The sequence below is a fragment of the Pimephales promelas genome, chromosome 24, assembly GCF_988280905.1.
Source record: "Pimephales promelas chromosome 24, fPimPro1.hap1.1, whole genome shotgun sequence".
NCBI lineage: Eukaryota > Metazoa > Chordata > Actinopteri > Cypriniformes > Leuciscidae > Pimephales > Pimephales promelas.
Genome location: NC_142792.1, coordinates 17,860,196 through 17,881,196, shown reverse-complemented (window position 1 = coordinate 17,881,196; position 21,001 = coordinate 17,860,196). Strand labels below are relative to the sequence as shown.

The 21,001-nt window shown below is 38.5% G+C and overlaps 1 protein-coding gene across 3 annotated transcripts in view; it reads right to left on the bottom strand.

The window, feature by feature from the left end:
- The window catches only part of iqsec3a (IQ motif and Sec7 domain ArfGEF 3a), a 130,164-nt gene that overhangs the window by 19,236 nt on the left and 89,927 nt on the right, over positions 1-21,001 (bottom strand). For all 3 annotated transcript variants that reach the window (XM_039668611.2, XM_039668612.2, XM_039668613.2), the window contains 6 exons: positions 19,087-19,209; positions 15,013-15,179; positions 11,438-11,577; positions 6,740-6,865; positions 3,424-3,523; positions 1,558-1,719 (listed from right to left, as the gene is read on the bottom strand). In XM_039668611.2, coding sequence (XP_039524545.2) covers positions 1,558-1,719; positions 3,424-3,523; positions 6,740-6,865; positions 11,438-11,577; positions 15,013-15,179; positions 19,087-19,209 — 818 coding nt within the window. The remainder of the gene's footprint in view (positions 1-1,557; positions 1,720-3,423; positions 3,524-6,739; positions 6,866-11,437; positions 11,578-15,012; positions 15,180-19,086; positions 19,210-21,001) is intronic.

The window sequence follows — 21,001 nt, the reverse complement described above, 5'->3', positions numbered from 1 at the left end:
AAGTCACTTCATCTTTAGGTTTTAGCTCTAAGAACTTATTGGTATGATATTTTATTGTAGTTAAAAAAAATTCAAAAAATAAAACTACATAGTAATTAGTTTACATTGAAAAAATTTACATAGAAAATATGCTACTTTTTGAAGTATATAAATTCAAAAATACCCCCAAAATTAAGAAAAACACCATAAATGGATAGACAAAACTTTATCGAAGACAGTGACATAACATTTATAATAAATAAAAATTAGGATCACACCTGAGTCCTCTGTGCCCACATTTGTCCACAATTACACGATTAAGGGCTATAAAGTGAATACGGTTTGAGGGCTACGTTTATACCAAACTTTGAATGTTAGTGTATGTAAATATTTATTAAGGAACTACATGTAAAATATATAATATTAGACTTTTTTTTTAAATAAGGAATAATATATTCATACTTAAATAATGTGTGTATAAACGTCATTTTGCCGTATATGTGTCACGATTATGTTTGGTTCGTTCCTGTAATTTCTGTTGGTCTCCGGTTACTAATTAGTTAATTCTCGTCCAGCTGTTCCCATTTAGTTTCATCATGTTCCTGGTGTATAAATACTTCCTGTTTGGTCAAGTGTGTTGTCGGGTCATTGTCTATGATTAAGTGGTTGCGTTAATATTATGTTCCAGCAAACTCCTGTGTTTCTGTCAGTGGATTTAGTAAAGTTTGTTGTGTTTATTTTCCGCCATTGTCTGATGTTTTTACACAGCCAGATCGTAATAATACTGAAGGCTCATGTGGAACTGAAGACTGGAGTAATGATGCTGAAAATTCAGCTTTGATCACAGGAATAACTAAATAAATGTTAAAATGTTTTAAAATAGAAAACAGTTATTTACATTTTTTTGATTACATTTTTTTTGCTGTACTTTTGATTAAATAAATTCAGCTTAATGATTCAAAACTTTTGTGTGTATATATATATATATATATAATTTACTTAATTTCAAGTTTAATGGTGAAATGTTCAATGTTCAAGTTGCTTTAGATAAAAGGGTATGTCAAAAGCATAAACGCAAATGCCTTGAAAATCACCTATAACCCCCTAGCATTGTGGTGGAGAGATTTGCATGGGCAAGAGCCACTCACATTATCTTCCGGACATTTAGTTTTATTAATCATAAGTGTCTCAGCATCTGTTTCACTGCTCCTGGCTGCAAACAACTGGGTTTCTTCAGTTAACCCAGCAAATGGACAGCATTATCCAGTGTTACCATGGGAACACTGTGCAGTATTCAAGAAATGACTGCTGATTCACATCACGAAGCAAGAAAAAAATGAAAAAGTATCTATTCACTTGATTGATTAATAGCCCCAGTCAAAAGAGCCCATGCACCACAACTCTGACACTCTGGTGCCTATTTGCCTCAAGGTCCTTCCTTCAAGGTAAGTCTGTCTATAAAGAAAAGGGTTTTGTCAGTCAAATGGAAGCTTAGAAATGTAATATTTTCCTAAACAGGCCCAAAATGATGTGGAATGAGGTCTCTCTCGCACACATGCACTTGGTATTTCGACTCACATTCAATACGTATCTGTTCCATCTCTGACACCTCGGCGATGGACTCCTTCAGGTCTTCCACGAACTTGAGGAGCTCCTCTGCGCTCTGAGCACAGAAATTCAACACCTGCTTCTTATCAGAACCCGAACACGGAGAAACAATAGTGATGGCGTGAGGATAGACTGAAAAACAATGAGACAAAACAGAGGCATTATATTAGCAAAAACGTAGGCCGTTATTCGCTAAAGGTCACATCTAGAAAAAAATGCTAAATCAATGTCGATGACATCACAGACTATAGTACTTGTGTGTTTTATCCTTTTAGGATACATTTTTGGTGCGTTTTTGCACTTTTTGGAACTTTAAATAAAGATACAATGACATCAATTGAAACAAAAAATTTCATCGCAAGATTTTAGAAAGAATTGCCAACAACTGCCTAAATAGTTAGTTGGCCCTATATTAGATAATATTGACGAATACCCCACACAACCCAAGTGACGTTAGCATAACCATCAGTTGATTAAAGATGCCAGGATGCGACGTGTTCTAACTGGCTTGGAAACTTCTTAAGTCGTTGCAGGTTAAAAAATACCATTACGACACATTTATAACACCTTTATAATACCATTTCTGATTTCTTGCACCTTATTAACCTTATCAACTCCGTCACTACAGTGAGTGGAAACCCAGCAATCATTCTGTGTATTTTATTGTGGCTGAAAACATGTTTGTTTACTTGTTGATTTAGTCATTTCTGTCTCTCTTATCACGTCCAGTCTGTTCAGTCGGTCATTACAGATTCGAGGGGCGAAATATGAGCGTTTGCCATAACACTCTCATCTCACTTAATTACAGCCCAGCTGCCATGAATGTTTGTGTGTGTGTGAGAGAGAAAGCAAAAGAGTGGGAGGAAGACAGAAATGCTTGTGGCCACCTTAATTGGAAAATGAGAGGGTGCCTGTCATCTTCATTTATCATGTGGTATTCTTTTTGTTGGAAGTAAATCAGTGAAGTGGGCGTTTTGAAAGGCACAAAATTGTCTGGATCTTGTATGAAGTTTTTCTTTATACTACATAGTGCTAAAAAGAGCTAAAAGTCCAACACAATTCTAAAACTGAGGGGGAAAAATGCTTTTAAATTGATTTTTGATCTTGTAACAATATTCTCTGAATCGGAAAATTGTTGACGTTGACTTTGCACGCTTTTCCATATCTTTTGATATATTATACTTACTACATTTGATATCATCTACTCTATTATGATTATATATGATACATTCCGTTATTAGTGTAACATTTTGAGTGAAAGTTGACAATGAGTTTCACTAAAATTGTATTTAGATTCATACGAAAGAAATGAACATAAATCTGACTATCTTTTATTATGTTGGTTGTTGTACAGTTCGGAAATGAAATGTGTGGTGAGTGACACCAAAAGGTAAATGCTCTATAACCATGTACATTACCGTTACTGTTAACATAAGCAAATGTGATGTTAACAAACACATGTGATGAAACAACAATGCCATTTAGCTTGCTTCTACAAGTCTTTGAGCTGTTTCATAGCGATTCGTGTTTAAAGGGACTTAAACGCGTGCAATTCTGTACCGGGTGAGCTTTCGAGTAAGTTTACTACATCAGAAAAGCCATACACACTGTTTTTTAAGCAAATGTATGGCAAAAGTGTTTTGATGTCATATAGTATTGTGGGAACCCCACGAAAATAAGTCTTAAATCTGCCATGTAACCATAATTTATGTGAAAATGAATCATAGTTGTTGTTTTACTGTCACTAGTGCTAATTTTAGCTGGAAACTGCATTAAAAAAAACAAAAACAAAAAAACACGTTTTACCAATGCCTGATCTGAGCTGTAGGATCTTACATTCATTCTCAAACAGGTGGAACTGCATGCCCAGTAATCCCGTGGCCTTGCAGAAGGTGTAGGCAGCAGAACTTTTCTTCTTTGGACACAATTTTAATATCTGTGAAGGAAAGAGATGGAGATGTTAATTATGTTCTCTATCAAAAAGAGTATAAGGCCCCGATATACTTAGTGAAATCAAAGAAAGAACTGATGTGAAGTTGTTTTGATTGATACTGTGAAGCAGCTTTGATGCAATCTGTATTGTGAAAAGCGCTATATAAATATATTTGACTTGACTTGACGTGATTTCGAACAAAATCAGGCCAAAATGAACTTTGTTTGGAGTTCGTTTTGGGAGTTCGAAACAGCTTGCCGACAGCAAACTTTTTGGAAAATTGAGCTCCGGCTGGTAAAATCCTTTGGACTGCCATTGGTCCGTGGATATTACATAATAGTTTATATATATATATATATATATATATATAAACCTGACAGGACTTTACCGAATGTGCAGGATTGCCGAATTGTAGAGCTAATGCAAACATATCCTCGTTGCTATGATCAGATTCTTTATTTTTTTTTAAAAAATGCTTGCTGTTTTCTCAATTTTGTTGTGTTCATTTTGTTATTGAGAGGAAATCACACACTACATATTTACATATTAATCTAAACGTCGCTAACATTAGCGTCGGTGGCGTCGGATGTTCACTACGATGCTGGCCACGTATTTCGAACTTCGTTTTACCTCTAAACAAAGAACGAATACCAGTATATCAGGGCCTTAAGAATGGTAAACTCAAGCTTTGTTCCAAAACCTAGTTAGCTGCCTTGCTACTGTCAACCTTCTAAGGGCCTGTTCACATATCGCGTTTTTTGAGCGCTCAAGTTCGTTATTTCCAACCCGGTCTCATCCCAAATCGTCATATAACTGACGTTTTGGGACGTCTTTTGACCATACGTCAATATTCGCCTTTTTAGGGCCCCCTTAAACGTCGGTAGATGAGGTTATGGGATCCTAACTCTACCCCATACCTAAACTTAACCCTAAACCTAACCCGTCACCTAACTGACGTTAAAGGTAAAGCGTCAGTTGTATGACGGCCCGGGATCGCCATCTACCGACGTTTAAGGGGGCCCTAAAAAGGCGGATATTGACGTATGGTCAAAATACGTCCCAAAACGTCAGTTATATGACGATTTGGGATGAGACTGTGTTATTATTTCAAATGTAGGCGCGCGGTATGCGCGCTCATAATGGAAGCGATGCGGTCGCTTGTTTTTTCCAAGCGCGTCCGCGCCGCATCGAGATAAAAACATCTCAAATTTTCAGAATGCCTTAAGCGCACCATAAGCGCACAGTAGGTCAAAACGTTAGGGCGGGGTTTAGACGATGATGACAACACTGGGGTTTTGAAGCAGATTTTGTAGCCTACATTACAAAGATGGATGCCGCCGTCGAACATCACTCGTTCGAATCAGCTATCGCGTCTGTTATAAGCGATTTGAACATTTTCTTTTTGTTAAAAACCGAGAGAAGAACAACACTTGGAGATGTTTCTCCGCCCGCCGCCACTCTGCATACGTCATGTCCTTCATCGCTCTGGGGTGCGTTTCCCAAAAGAATCGTTAGCCAACTATGGTCGCAAGTTCCGTCGTTATCGGCATAGTTCAACGAGTCGGTGTTTCCCGAAACCATCGTTCCAACGAACATTCGCAAACAGCATCGCAAAGTTGTGTGGTTTGAACGACAGCTCTCGACCTGTGGTTAGAGGCATCGTTTCTATATTGCAACTCATTTGGATGTAATAAATCCTTATCTTGAGCAAAATAAGCCGACATTCAGTACAACTGGTGCCTTTTATTTAGAATACATACAAATGGAATTTGCATTTTTTAGTTTTTCAAAAGATTTGAAGTACCGATTTTGAAGAGCGCACATGTGCGAACGCGCTCTACTATGTAAGAACGAGCCAAATATTGAGTCTGGTAATAAAGCAAAACAACTGAGAACAATTAGAAATAGTCCTCAGATGACATGTCTGTAATTTATATTAAAAAATCTAGCGTTAATTGGATCTCAAACAGTTTCATTAAAAGTAGTTTTTACTCCACCGTGTGCGAAACAAACGTGGTTGAACGATACTTTGCGACAGTGGCTTTCGGGAAAACAATTGTGACTAGCTAGTTGATTTCTCCAATGATACATCGTACCATGGTAGTGAAACAGTGAACTACGTCGTTGTATGGGAAACGCACCCCTGATTGGTTTTAGGTTTACCCGCGACGTCCCTCTGGAAATGATTTGTCCAAGACGCTTTGCCAGACCATAACTCAGTTACAACTGAGAATGGTCTGGTTTTAACCAGGCTAACCCTAAACAAAAGTGTTACCAAATTAGTTATAAGAATTTGACTTTATTTCTACTTCATCACATTAAAATTCATCACATGTTTACATGTTTACATTCAAATCCAGGAATTTAATTCTCAACTGACATTCTCTCTTAAATTCTGAATAGTCATTAACCCTGCTATCTACGGTCTGTAAGTGTTTAAGTGCATGTGAGAAATAGAAGGCCACACAGATTAGAGTAGTGTTAAGAGTCTACTTACCAGACTCCCTACTGGTTTACTCACAAATACCACAATATTGAACCTATATTTCATTCCTTCTTGAAGGAGAAGAATAATCATTGAGCCAACTCATTTCTCAACACAATTAATGCCAAAGCTTCTCTGAGCTAAGTTAGAAAAGCAGTTATGAAAATCAATATTGCCACAAAACGTAATAATGTATAATGGTCTGATTGACTGGATATTTGGATTTTATATATCTCCTTTTATATTTCTCAGTTTTCCATTTCACATACAATGTATAGAGAGAGTTTCATTTTGCAAAGGTCATCTGTATTTCCCCCGCAGTTTCACCCATGATTGTAATGGGAAAATGTGTTTTGTGGTTTTCTCTTCCCTTTTTTTATGGCCAGATTAAAATGAGCTTTTGTAATTATGAGAATAGTTTAATACATTACTGTGATAGCTTTTCAGTCAGTCTAATGCCCTCCATTAATTATAACAGACATTTAATCTTTGATTAATTTCAAGGGCTGTACTTTGTGGCTTTGACCAAATAAGTTGTGGGAGAGTTGATGGAAGATCAAGTACATTGCATAAAGTTGGATATAGAATTCCATTGTAATTGTGAACGCAAATGAATATATGGAGAATACATGTCTTGTATTTTTTCATCCTCATGATTAAAAGCGATCAACATCAATAAGGGACAAGAAATGACTAAATGAAAAATTCTACATAATGAAATGTCTTGAAGTTACCACAAGTAGGTCGTTGAAGAGGAAGACCTCTCTCTGGTGAGCGGCTTGCTTTTGCGCTTTGTTGATGTCAGTCACTTCGAATAGCCGACTGCAGCACACCAGTCTTCTGTGTGGCACTGACAGAACCTGAGTGGACACGTGTAAAATGACTTTACTAAAATGAAGAGATGCATCTTGAGTGACATTTCTTAATTTGTTACATGAGTTTTCATATCGCTAAGCTAATCAATGGAAAAGAGATTAGCAAGAAAAGTGATTAGCAAAATATGCTAAGCTAACAACAAAAAGGTTGGTCTAAAAAGCATTAAAGTAAAGAGCAAACAGACCCTGGGTGAAATTGTAAAATGTAGATATATTAGATATTATAATATTAGATATAATATCTTATAAATAAGCATATTTTTTTTTAGTTTAGTTCATAGTTTTTTTTTTTTTGTTTTTTTTTTTTGCAACTTTTTGGAATAGTGGGGATATGCCAGTGATGCCTTTGTAGGCAGTTTTTTTTTTTTTTTTTTTTTTAAAACAGAGTTTGTTATTCTGGAAAAAGTTGACCACATTAATCATAAATATTATATAAATGTTTTTCTCCTGGCGAAAAACAGTTACATTGCATTTGATGCTCTTTCACACCCTAGCCAGCAAAAAAGTTCTAGGACAACATCAGAATCAGCAGGTACGCTTCATATTTGCCCTTCTGCTAACTTGGGACATGACCTGCAAAAACCCCAATGACAGCAAAACCAGAAAAGCTCAACTGTGGAGAGGTTGGGAAAAGAGGAGAGAGGTGATGAATAAGATGTGAGGGGAAGAGAGAGAGTCAGCAACATTTTTATCAACTCTCAGTAGAAGTAAGGGTATGATTACAGACAGAACTCCATTTCCACACGATCATTTGGGTCAGTTAAATTCTGCGCAAACTGCGGCAGAAATCAAATTAGCTACGACAATACAATAAAAAAGCCTAGTGAGGTTACATATACACTAAATGTATGACACATAAGAAGGTTGTCAGAAGCTAAATAAAAACCTCTTTTTTAAAATCTACCGGCTATGGGAGAATGAAACATTTTTGTAAGCCAGTTAGAGTTGTGCTGTTAGTGAATGCGAAATGATTTTAACAAATAAAAGTCCTTGATTTCTATGATCGCTAAGTTGCTAAGCACTAGGAAAAGACTGCATTGCAGCAAATGGAGAACATCTTCAATAGCAGAAGACTGACTAGCAACAGAAGATTTCATTCTACACGGCCTTGGCTTAAATATGATATGAACGTGTTTGCCAGAATTAAAACATACTATCTAGTAAAAAGGTTTCAGTTGACTGATGATGAGCATTAAGGCATGATTTACAATCAATTTTTAAAACGGAGCATAGTTAAAAAGTATTTTGCAGTCAACATGTTGATTTTTTGTATTTTTGTATTTTTTTTGTCGCAATGGCATATGTGATGCCTAAAATTGCTGTCCAGGTAGGCTTCTCAATATGTTTTGGAAAACCAATGGTCCAGAACATGGTCTTTACAATGCTTTTGGGAAATACAGCCCAGAGCAACATCAGCAGCAAACCCAGTAAAGAAATAAACATTATTTAAAACACACATGTGGTAAAGTGCCATGCATGTTACTGATTCAAAACAGAGAAAAAGATCTACAATTACAGCATTTGAATGTTTTCTGAGAACAAAATCCTCATTCTAGTTGATCACTTAATCTTACGACACACACTGCATTACTGCACCCATTTGTGGATTAAGGCAGTGTCCTCTACCAGACATTATGAGAACAAAACAATAAAGCCATTAAAAGGCTTTTTTAATGACAGCAGCAGGTGTGCTCGTAAATCTGAACAGAGAGATTTGAATGACCTATTGAAAAAATAGCTTTTTATCTTTGAGACAGTACGGATGAATAGGGCAGAATTAATGAGGATGATTATCACGGATGATCTGTTTTGTGTGGGTTTAGCACGTGTTTTGGTTCCGTTTCATGTGGTTGAGTTTGTTTCCATTGTTTTTCATTTGATTGGTCACATTGGACACCTGTTGATTAGCTTTTTTGGATATTTAAGCCAAGTGTTTCTATCAGTTCATTGTCTGTTCATGTTTTGCCAAGTCATCGAATTCAAAATCAATTGCCTGTTTTTAGATTATTTCTTCGCACCAACCGTGAGTGTGACAGAAGAACAGACCCAGCACAGTGGATCTAGCGGCAGTAAAGATCGTCCTCTCACAGCGGGCTCTGTCCTTCAAGGAACACATGTGGAGGTTTTTGGATCTGCAACATCTCATCCACTATGATGACGCCAGGCATGCCTGCCCAGAGATGGCCATGGACTGGATTGCAGATTCCCCTTTACCATTCACTCTTAGAAGAAATGGTTCTATTTAGAACCAAAAATGGTTCCATCAACTGCATATGAAACTCCAAAATGGTTCTATATAGAACCATGTTTTTGGTAAAAGGTTCTATTGGCCAAGTGTGGAACCTCAGGGTTCTATATAGAACCCCTTTTTAAGATTGTACAGAACCTTTGAGGGGTTCCAAATACGTAGCACTGATATATCTATATAGAACCGTTTCTTCTAAGAGTGTTGGTGAGGAGGAGAATTCAGAATTCAAGCTTGAACCCAATGCATACATGGAGCATGAGCCCAACAACATATCTGACCAGGTGTGTGAGCCAATGACTACGTTTACATGCAGCCAATTTTCGAGTTATAGTCGGGTTAAGGTCACTATTCGGGTTTCTGAAACATTAGGAATAACCCGTTTACATGCGTGAGCAGAGAGAGTTTCTCCTGTATACATGTAATTGCTATATCCCAATGTCAACGCCGACGCGCGGTTAGCGTCTAAACGTACGGACAACCTTAAGACGCAATATGTCTCATTTCCGATTCTTCTTCAGCACACGGATAATGAATAGTTCGGGGCAGATAGCAATTGCCTTTGTTTGCGCTTTGATGCTGGTAACGTTACTGACCTCGCTCAAAGTATGCTGTGCTGTGTCTCGCCATGTTTACTTCCGGTATACTAAACGCGGATTTTTGTATGCGCCGAGAAGTTTCTCTACTCAAAAGACCAAGATTCCTTGCGAATAGAACATGTGCAGAACACAAATCACTATGGGGATATGACAATACACGTTTACAGGACCAAAAATTCGGGTTACCCCAGGTATAATATCCCGGTTTTTAAAATCCGGGATATGAGCATATTCGGGTTTTTACCGGTGTTTACATGGCCGTTCGCGACCAGGTTATTGCTAATATCCCGGTTTTGAACGGGTTATTGGCTGCATGTAAACGTAGTCAATGAGGCCATTACGGAATTTCCTGCTTGTCCCGTGTCAGGCAAAAGGGCCATTCCTGAAGAATCTGTCTGTCCCGTGTTGACCAACCCTCTGGCTCCGCCTAGAACCTCCAAACCCTTCATCTGTGACTCGTCCCTCCACCCCTTTGGCTGGGTCAGGCTTCTTCTTCCCTCTGGCTTCACCTTAGGCAGCGGTCACTTTGGCTCCACCTCAGCCACTCGTCTCTACGGCTCCGCCCTGTTTTCAAGATCCTTCGATGTTGACTTATCTCTCCAACTCTTCGGCTCCGCCTGGGTCTCCAACACCACCAGCTCAGTCTCAGTAAGCTGTCCCTCTGGTCCTGCCTGGTTCTTCCTCTAAGTCAGCCTGAATCCTGACTCTCCTGCTGGGGCTTACTCCTTGGCTCTTCCTACCTTTCCCCTGCCTGCCAACGTACCTGCCCTAGCTACTCTCGCCTTCATCCTCAACTTGGTTCCTCCCTCCTCCAGGAGGAAAACATCCTTAAACAACGTACATTAACTTGAGGGGCAAAGCTGTATAAGATCATAGCAAACATAGAACATTCCCCTAACATTCCCGGATGGTCCAATGAGGTTTTTTTGGGTGGAACCAAACAAGAACGTTCCATGTCGGTTATTTTTAGGTTCCATTTTTATAACGTAAGGAGACTGTTGTGGGAAAGTTCCCTTAACCTTAATGGAAAGTTCTAGGAACGTTCTGGGAACCAAAAACTAACGTTCCCAGAACCTAAATTTCATTTCCTGAGATATTAAGAAGTGTTTTCAGAGAATATTTTATTTTTTCATACCCCACTAGCAACTAATATATTCCTTGAAATTATTGTTTTTTAAGTATAAATCAGACACATTTTAGAAACAGGCAAATAATTTACTCTAAAATAAGAGTATGCTCTACAATCATAATATTTCATGATAGGGAAGTTTCTTCTGGCAAAAAAAAAAGGTTTATTTTTACATGTCGCATGTGGGAAACAGCTTTGTTGGAAACACAGAGAGGGGTGAATGTGAAGTAAGGTAATGAAGGGGGGAAAAAAACCTGTGAGGTTATTCAATGCCACAGTTCTTCTGTTGCAGTAATGAGGAATGGCAGCAATGCTACAGGCATGAGCTGCAATGAATCACCAGCTGCCCAATGAATTAAAGCCACTCCATGCATGCAACATTTAGAGATGGTAAAGGTGAAACAGCAGGACACCTATCGTATTTTAACATGGTCCCATGGTGGTATACTGCATGCGTATCAAAATAATAACTTGTAATATTCAGTTATGTTGGAGCAATGGTGAAAAATTCAAGTGTCATCTAGAAAATATTTGGATGCAGTCTAATACGGATATTTCCTGCAAAGCCCAAACTGAAAACTCACCGTTTTCATTCCCACAATGCTTTGCTCCACCTTGGTGACATAAGTGACATGGTCTTCATTCGATCGCAATTCCCTCAGCTGAATACGCTCATATATTCCAACAACCATATCCCGTGGAATATCTGCACCGTCATCAACCCCTAAGTAAAAACACACAAAGTGTATCAAATTTGATTATATAAAAACAAAAAGTATAATAATATTATATATCCTGCCATTAGGCAACAGCCTTTAACACACAACAAAATAAACACATCTTTTAGGCATCTAATTATATTTCTGTGTAATATACCATTCTTTGTCCACAACATTCCTGTGGTGTTTTTCATCGCCTTATCTGCATGTTCTGTCAACAGAGTTTAAGTTATATCAAGTTGATTTGTTTACACTGAGTCTAAAAGAATAGTCAATGTTTTTTTTAAACAACTGTGTAAAAATTTATAGGCATTTTCAACTGTGTGAATTTGTCTGAAGAGAAAGTGGTTCATCTAACTACTAAGCTAGATCTGCATTATGAACATAATATGCAGCAAAACAGATTTGCCTAATGAAATTATAGGAAGATTTGAGGAGTCACGAAAACATCAGGGGATGTTATGCAAAATCAGATGAGGAAATAGATGAAGTTGAATTCGAAATACATATATTTTGTTCCCTTACCCTATGGGAGATGGCTGAGTGATGTGTGGGATTGTGGGATTGGCAGCAGAGTGGACCAAGTGAGATCTGCTAATGTACAGAGATTTTTTTGTGTGTCACAGAGTAATGGAAAATTCTAATGGAAAGTCTACACTGTGAGATTAACTGATGTCACTGGGCGGGAGGTTTTCATTAAATTAATGTGCCATAGGGCACTTTCAACAGCATCATATTTTGATGCTTAATTAGGTTTCGCCCACTCATTTAGTCATGTGAAATGATCCTGACCCAACTTATGATGAAATGAAAGTGTAAGGGTTTGTGTGTATATGCTTTATACCAATTGGTAAACAACAATTTGCATTTACAAAAGGAAAGGCAGGAAAAATGCAAGGCATGAGAAATGACACTTGCGAAAAAGTACACTTTAACATACTTTTTAAAAGAATACACTTACTGTCACTGTTATGGTGCAATACAATACATGATTCACAATCACAACATGGACGAGAACTGGTATGGAAGAACTAAACGAGACACAGATGGAGTTTATCAGGTACCAAGGAGAGTATTTAAGGTAAATCTGAACTTAAAGACACAAGAACAAAAACCCAATAATACAGAACATAAACCTGGCAGTATTCCCCAATCCCACAAGGCGTGTCCTTGCGATGCAACCTATAGTTCAAAGGTGGAGGGAGGAAGGGTAGACCTCCTGAGTGTAGCCTGGGGGCTGACAGATGGAGGAGGAGCTGGACACGGTGGAGAACCCAGTGAAACCGTGAGGACGAGGGCCTTGGGCAACAGTGCAGGCCTGGAAGTCCGAAGTGGACCAAGGCGGAGACGATGGCCTGGCAGAACAAAACTGAAGGGAGTGAGGACAACGAAGAACCCAGAAGGAAGGAGGAGTTGAAAGGGTGGATGGCTGAGGCACAGCTGGAGGTCCGGAAGTCTGGGCTAGTGACCAAGGAGGAATCGAGCCCGAGAGATGGCGGACCATGGCTGAGCTGAGGGAACACAGAGCCAAGGAGGAGTAGAAGGGCTGATAGGTCAAGGTGGAGATATGGGCTTAAAGTACTGAGGTGTAGCCTGGGGATCAGCCTCACAGACCAAGTTGGTGGTGAAGGGGCACGAGGCAGAGCTGGAGTGGTAGCTGTGCAGTTGAAGCTGAGGAGCTCAGAGTCCCCAGTAGGGCAGGTGATTCCAGATGCAATTTCTAAGGGGGCGCCTGAGGAATATCGCATTCAGGATCAAGGATAAGGGTGGAAGCTGGCTCTGGCTCAAAATATATAAGCCAGTGATCATCCACTAGCTCAAGTGTGGATTTTCCCAATGGCAACTACTCTGGGGTGGACCTAACGGAGGCTTCCAGCCTTGTTGGAGTGGATGTGGCAAATGGCTCTAGCTCCGGGATGGTGGCTAGCTCTTGCTCTGTGGTTGGAGGTGGCTCAAGCTTTTGTTCCATGGCAGGCTCAGTCCCTGGTTCTGTGGGAGGCTCAGATGTCATCACTGGATCCTTGGGGGAAGATCTTCCAGTAGTCCCATGGCTCTCTGGGCTGGGAATTTAGGCTTCTGATCTGGAGCAAGCAGGGAGATGTCTGGCTCGATGGTACAGGCTCTAGGGAGTCGGAGTTGATTCTCTTCCTGAACGAATGCCACTGTGAGGATCCACACACTCCCAGGGAATAGCTGATGAAGTCAAGAAGGGGAAAGTGGTCCTCCTCCACAAGCAGCATCTGACCTATAATGTCGTCCATTCTGCATCCAAAGAATGTATTTGGGAGCCTTGTCATGGTCCAGGATCTCATCTGCATATTCCTCTAGAGATCATCCATGTTGCGATCGGCGATACATTTTACTATATTCACTGTGAGGGTGGGGTCACTATTATGGTACAATCTAACACAAATTACTCAATGACAATATAAACAGTCTTTAATTCACAAAACCAAAATACTCAGGACAAAGGTCAAAATGAACTGAAACATAAGACACAGAAACAAAAACACAATAACACAGAACATAAACCTTGACGTTAAAGGCCCGTACACACCAGTGCGTGTTATTCGTCAGCGTTTTTCAACGCGTTTTTTGTATTCACACCCAAGCGATTATCACTGACGATGAGCCGAGTGAACATGCAAATTTAATCCCTGACATTAGATGGTGCCCATTTGCTCTGCAATACCACTCCATAACAGTTATCTTTTATCAAGATGTTTGTATTTGTAGTCGCACTTTCATTTGTCACATAGTTCTTTATGTTCCCCCACCAACAAGACCAGCAGCTCTACATTCATCTTGCCTTGCATCTTCCTCGTCTTATTTCTTCCTGGCAGTTTAGATGGCGACGCTACTTACCGTATATCTTCTTCTCCGTTCTGTATGTGTGCTCGGCAAGACCGTTTTGTGTTTGAGCGCCCAGAGTTGTGTTTTACTGTAACTTCAGAAGCTCCAAACACGTGGGCAAAAGGGTCAATCTCATTGGTTGGATAGTTTTTGATGTTGCGCGTCAAACTAAAAAAAAACAACCCGAGGCGTTTTTTTTTTTTTTTAAATGACGCTGTTACGCGTGGCGTTTTATGCGTCTGTGTGCACACTCACATTGGTGGCCTTTGTTTAGTCACGAGGCGTTAAACGTCGGCAAATATCGCACGCAAAATTTGTCTTGGCAAATATCGCACGCAAAATTTGTCTGTGAACAGACCTTAAGAGTGACTGAATTTCATACTTTCTTATACTTAATTGTCAATTGTAATCAATTAAAAAGGCAATATTGTCAATTTTATATTAACTCTATTTCACTTAATAAAAAAAGTGGCCTTCATTAATATTATAATATTTTCAAGTGCAGATTTTTAATATACTTTTAAGAATAGACTTGTATTTGGTTGACCCTTGATCAATTTTAATGAACTTGCTTCCTTATGTCTCACCTCTTAGGTTGCGGATGAAGTCTTCCAGCATCATCTTACGGTCAGGTTTGATGTTGGGACTGTACATGTCCGTGTTCAGGAGGATGATGGCAAATGCAAGGATGAAGATTGTGTCAGGATTGTGGAACTGCTGCACCACGTCTGGGTTGCACATACAGTAACGCTGACTGAGAACAACAGGAAGCAATAAAGAGACAAACAACAGCAAAGTTTATTTGAAACATTTGTGTAAATGGATCCTTCTGCTGCTTAGCTTTTACAGTCATAAATAATTTGCATCTGTTATTAAAAGTGTTTTACTGTGTGTTATTTTTATTTAATGCTGTGTTATGTAGGCTACTACCAATAATGGTGGTAGTTAATTAGTCAATTAACTTGCAAATGCATTATACCTCATATAATGTTACTTTTAGATTGTATCATGTATTATCATGTAATAACTTGTTCTATTACATGCTTAAACCCGACAAGATGGAAGAAACATGAAATATAATTCAAATATACAGTCATTAAATTATCTATGTACATTGTGATGTGCCTTCAATTTGCTGATGTTTTCAAAAATGAAAGTTGAAAAACTTCTTACAGCATCATCAGGGTATCAATGGATGGATCAGGGATTTGTTAAGTGCACAAAAAGTATTTTCGTCGTTTGATAAAGTTAAAATTGAGCCACTGTAGTCACTTGGACTATTTTAACGATGTCTTTGATGACTTTTCGATGCCAGCAAGTGTCATTCCCTCAAGAAGCCTATGGACTAGTATGCAGGGGCGATCTTAATATCTTAAATATCTCAATTTGTGTTCCGAAGATGAACGAAGGTCTTATGGGGTTGAAACAACGTGAGGGTGAGTAAATACTGACAGAATTTTCATTTTTGGGTGAACTAACCCTTTAACTACACAGGCAACAAAGGGGGCGTGGTTAATCAGAGACACCTGGGGAGACTACTAGACATTAAACATGATGGGGGACTACCAAACATGGAAAAGAACAAGGGAACACAGACAGTAATCATGACAAATGCCTTTTATTCATTAAAAAGTCGTATTGTTGTTAGTAAAGGTTATACTTTACATCCATTTACCCCTTCTCTCTCTCTCTTTTTTTTAAATAGATTTGGGAAATATCAAAGGCCATCCAGGAGAGACAGCCGGGAACAGGCTGGATTGTGTTATGCAACCACAGTTATTTATAAACCAGTGTCTCGCAGACAGATGCATACGTGTGCAACACTCTCGCACACACAGCATAAGGATCATCAGCAGACTTGTTATTTCCAGTGCTGGAAACAAAAGCATATTTGGCTATCACCCCAGAAGCGTTCATAGCTGCAACTGCAATAGGATTCAAAATTGCAATAAGAGCCTCTGCTGCGTATGAATGGAAAGTAATTGTTCTAGCAAGATGATTATTTGGATTATCAGATCATCGTCAAGGAAACCCATGCTACCATCTGTCTTAAAAGAGAAACTTTCTACACTTGCACAGATCAAAGTGATACCACATATAGAGTGTTGTTATTGTTAAACTAACTACAACTAAAACAATTAACAGTTGTGTTAATTGAAATACAGATGAAATACAATATCATTTTATTAGCTTGAAAATAAAAATGTAAAATGTTGCCATGGCAAAGGCACATAGCGAAATGACTAAAATTAAAGAAATGAAATAAAATAAAAGCTAATTTGAAATATGGGTTAAGGTTAATTGTATACATTGTTAAGGGATATTAATATTTAAGTGTTAACCTTAATACTTTTAGCATAAATAGCTCAATTAAAACAATATGTTACACGGCATATATAAACTTCCCATAATGTTTCATGATTCGCAATTGCTTTCCAATCTTAAAGGGTCACTCCACCTCTGGAAAGATGAATGTCTATTTAAAATGGGTAATTTATGTGGAATAAATGTGAAATTGTTTTTGAATTTATAGCTTTCTAGACTGAGAAAAGCCAGAAAATGTATTTTTGGAATATGTGGATGAAAGACAACAACTCCCAGAATGCACTTGCTTAGGTGCACTTGCTTAGGCCACGCCTACCGGTAACAGCGCAGCAGGTAAACAACAAGTCTAGGCTACTACCTGAAAATGTGTTTTGAGATTGCCCAAAATTTCCGGGATACGGCTTTTGCGTTTACTGTTGCAAGCGGGACGAGTGAAGGCCGTGGGAGAACGGCACAAGGCCGGTGGCGTGATTACAGATGAGCGGTATGTGGATTCAATGGTGCAGTATGACTGGATTTCTAACAATGGAAAGCTTAATGCAAATGGATGGAGTGGAGTGTCCCTTTAACAGAAAGTAACTATTACAGCAGTTGTGATTGTAGCAAAGCCTCATAAGGGGTAGATTATTTATATTGTGACTGACCTATGTATTGGTAGTCATTATAATGTCTTCATGGGGTTTTGTTTTTACGTGTATAGGTCTTTAACTCTCGCGAGATTCAGAGGGTGACCTCGCATAGCACAACAAGTCTGGACTACTTTCTGGGACTGAAATATGTTTGTAGATTTTTTTTTATCAGTCTCATTGTGGAGCTTGGCGTTTTTTGGATTGGATGACTCACCTTTGAGGATTTAAAACAGACATAGTCTTCACAAAGCTGCTCACAGACTTTATCTGCCTTATCGGTGAGACGGATTCAAACTTTGCATCAGCATGCTGGACTGAAAACTATTTGCCTTCATTTGAAAACACACACACACTGGGTTTATTTCGATTTTGTAAGCTTTATCAATCTGTTATACACTTTGGTGCTTGAACGAATTGTGTGTGCCTCATTTTTTTTTTCTCTTGATGTAAAATTCAGAGTTTGGTTCTGGCTGGTAACAGAAGGGTCTGCATATGAAAACCAAAACAGCGCAGTCTCATCCCAAGACGTCAACTAACTGACGCTTTTGACCATACGTCAACATCCGCCATTTTAGGGTACCCTTAAGCGTCGGTTAGATGACTATGTAATCATAACCCTACCCCAGACCTAAACCTACCCGCGTCATCTAACTGACGTTAAAGGTAAAGCGGCAATTGGATGACGCCCCAGGATCTGACGTTAAAGGGTACCCTAAAACGGCGGATGTTGACGTATGGTCAAAAGCGTCAGTTAGTTGACGTTTTGGGATGACACTGTGTTAACCAAAAAGTGGGGAAATTATGTTATGTCATTTTTGCCATACCTCCTTATTCTATATAACTTTTGTAACCTATTTGTGTTTTACGGGTGGTATTATCAATGGAATTTGTATCCTCCGGCCATGCTTTATGCAACACTAAGTATGATTTTTTTACCTTAAAATAACGATTCCAAAATCGTTTCATTGGTTCATTAAGTCGTAACAGGGTGAAAGGCACTTCTGGATTCTCTTTGCGGTCCTACAGTACATCTGCTATAACCACGTAATGTAAGATTGCCAGATCAGGTCACATTTCTGTAGTTCTAATGAGACATAAGAAAACTACAAATTTGACTTGCTTTACAACTAGTGTTACAATAGTCTACCGGTGCTGGATAAACAACGAATTTGGCTGCGGTAAGCTAAATTATTTACCACAGCGTTACTGGACAATTCCGCTTCTAACCTGTAGGGTGACCGCAGAGGGAAAGTTGCTTGGCGTTGCTTTAATGCTTCTTCTTGGGGGGAGATCTAGGAGGAAAAGTCGAGAACTCTCTCTCATCCTTGATTAAAGCATTTAGAGGACATTTGCTGAAGTCTGTCTGTTTCTTACTGCTGTGCAGCAGGATAGATAGGGAAGCAAGTAAGTTAGTTAGGGGAGCAGGTTAGAGTTAGGGAACTCAGCTGAGGTTGATAGTAGACGAGACCCAGATACGTAATTAGGTTTAGGGAAAAATCTACCACACCGACATATCACCATATTCCTTAAAAATGCGATTGATTTATGGAGAACATTCAGCTTGCATTTGTATCCTTTAGTGCTACGGGGATGTAAAAAAGTTCATAAGCACAGGTATCACATCAGCCTCTACACTTATCTTCCCCTCACACATGGAGAGCGTTTATGTGTGTGTGCAAGAGAGTGTAACAATGTCGGGAGTCTCACCTGAATGCCTCTATCAGTCTCTCCACTTTCTGCGCTTCACCCTGCACACGAATATGAGCCTGAAACTTCCTCAGAGCCTCATCCAACTCCATCCCAGAGAAATCCATCTCATCCACCACACAGCTATCAAAATGAAGGAACACACAGAATTTGTGAGAGGGAGAGTGTACGAAAAAGCAAAGTATTAAGCAGACATGTGAAAGCTTATGGACTCAACTTTATGAGTGGACTACTTTTATGATATCTTTCTTATGCAATTGCTAATATATCTTGTTTCTTACATGTTTGCAATTACATGAACATTAGATGACAGAAGGCAAAAATGTTTCCGTTCCTAGTCTCAGAAATACAACTGAAGCCGCACTCTACATTGACTAATTTGTAACCACGGAAATGGTTATTCCATAAAACTGGTTTGTACGAAAGCGAAACACATTTTTACTTCCACCCATGTTTGCATGTTTATTATTCTGAGCTGCCAACTGGAGGTTTCAGAAAGAGAAACGGCTGTCAATTTGTACATAGAGCGGGTGCACAGGGAAACAGAGAGAGAGTAACACATTTCTACAGGGAAATAAATATCCAAGAGCAGTAAGACAATCTGTTCACTGCTCTCTCTCTATATAATCCTGCTGAAGAATATCCTTTCAAAATGAGAAACAAAGCTGAAATGGAGTGGACAATAGTGTATTTACACACGCAAAGATCACATACGTATCTTAAAAGCATAAACATTGACAGGCATTCCATTATTTACCTTTGTATTTCTAATGTAGTCCATAATTAACATCACTTTCATACTGTATATGAATTTAAAGTCACTTTTTTACTCCATTCCACCCTACTTAGTGAAGAAAAAATATTTTTCCCCTCAATACTGTATATCCTAAGGTAGTCGCTGCTAGTCAGTTCCCTCAGCACCGAACAGATGTAAACAAATATATGAATGGTTGAGTGAATTTTCTGCAGCCATTTTCTCAGTATGAAGAAATATTAAGTAGTATGAAGAAAGCGACAAATATGTAACACTCCCTATTATGTAAAAAGCCCAAGCTTTCTCCTCTCACAGTGTAGCTAAAAAGCCTATCTCCGTATCAAACCCCGTTTACCAATTTACCAAATACAGTGGGGCAAATCCATTTCAGACTATGGGTTTGTATCACCGTTATGCTTTTATCAGTTTATTTTTTTTTGTGAACACAACTTCAGAGAATACAATTATACAGAAAGTATATCTCATGAAGAGAAAATACAATTTAAACATGAATGCTGTTTAACAATGAAATGCAAAAGGGAGCAAAAAATAACAAAGCATTATGTTTTTTATTGAGAATCTAAAAGCTTTTCAATTGTTTTCCACTCACAGACCATGTGTTCCTTATATTTCTCCTCAGAGAGATAGAAGAACAGGAGAGAAAGACTTTAAAGTAACATCCATCAGTAACACCCAATACGGGTGCACTAATAAGCATTGTGGTAATTCATGCTTAGTTAATGTGTAACTAATGATTATCTAAGCTATTCATTAATGATTACCACATTAGGAACTAACTAAGAGTCTGTAAGGTTCATGTATTAGTTCATACATTAAATATGTAATTGTGGATTATTTCAAGAATAACTCATTTTTTAACTAATATTGTCAATTAATATGTTAATTACCAGAATGAGCCAGAATGTTAATATGACAGGTACACTAATATGCATTAATACATGACTAATTACTTAATTGTTAGTGCAAATTCATGTGCATATCACTACAATTACTAAAAGACTAGTTAATAATGATGTGCCCCAACAAGTAAAGTCATAACATAATGTTACTTTTGCAAATCATTAGCTAATGATTAATTAAAGCAGACAACTGGAAGTTGAAGTGCATAGCTTTTACTAATTGTGGTAATTAACACATTAA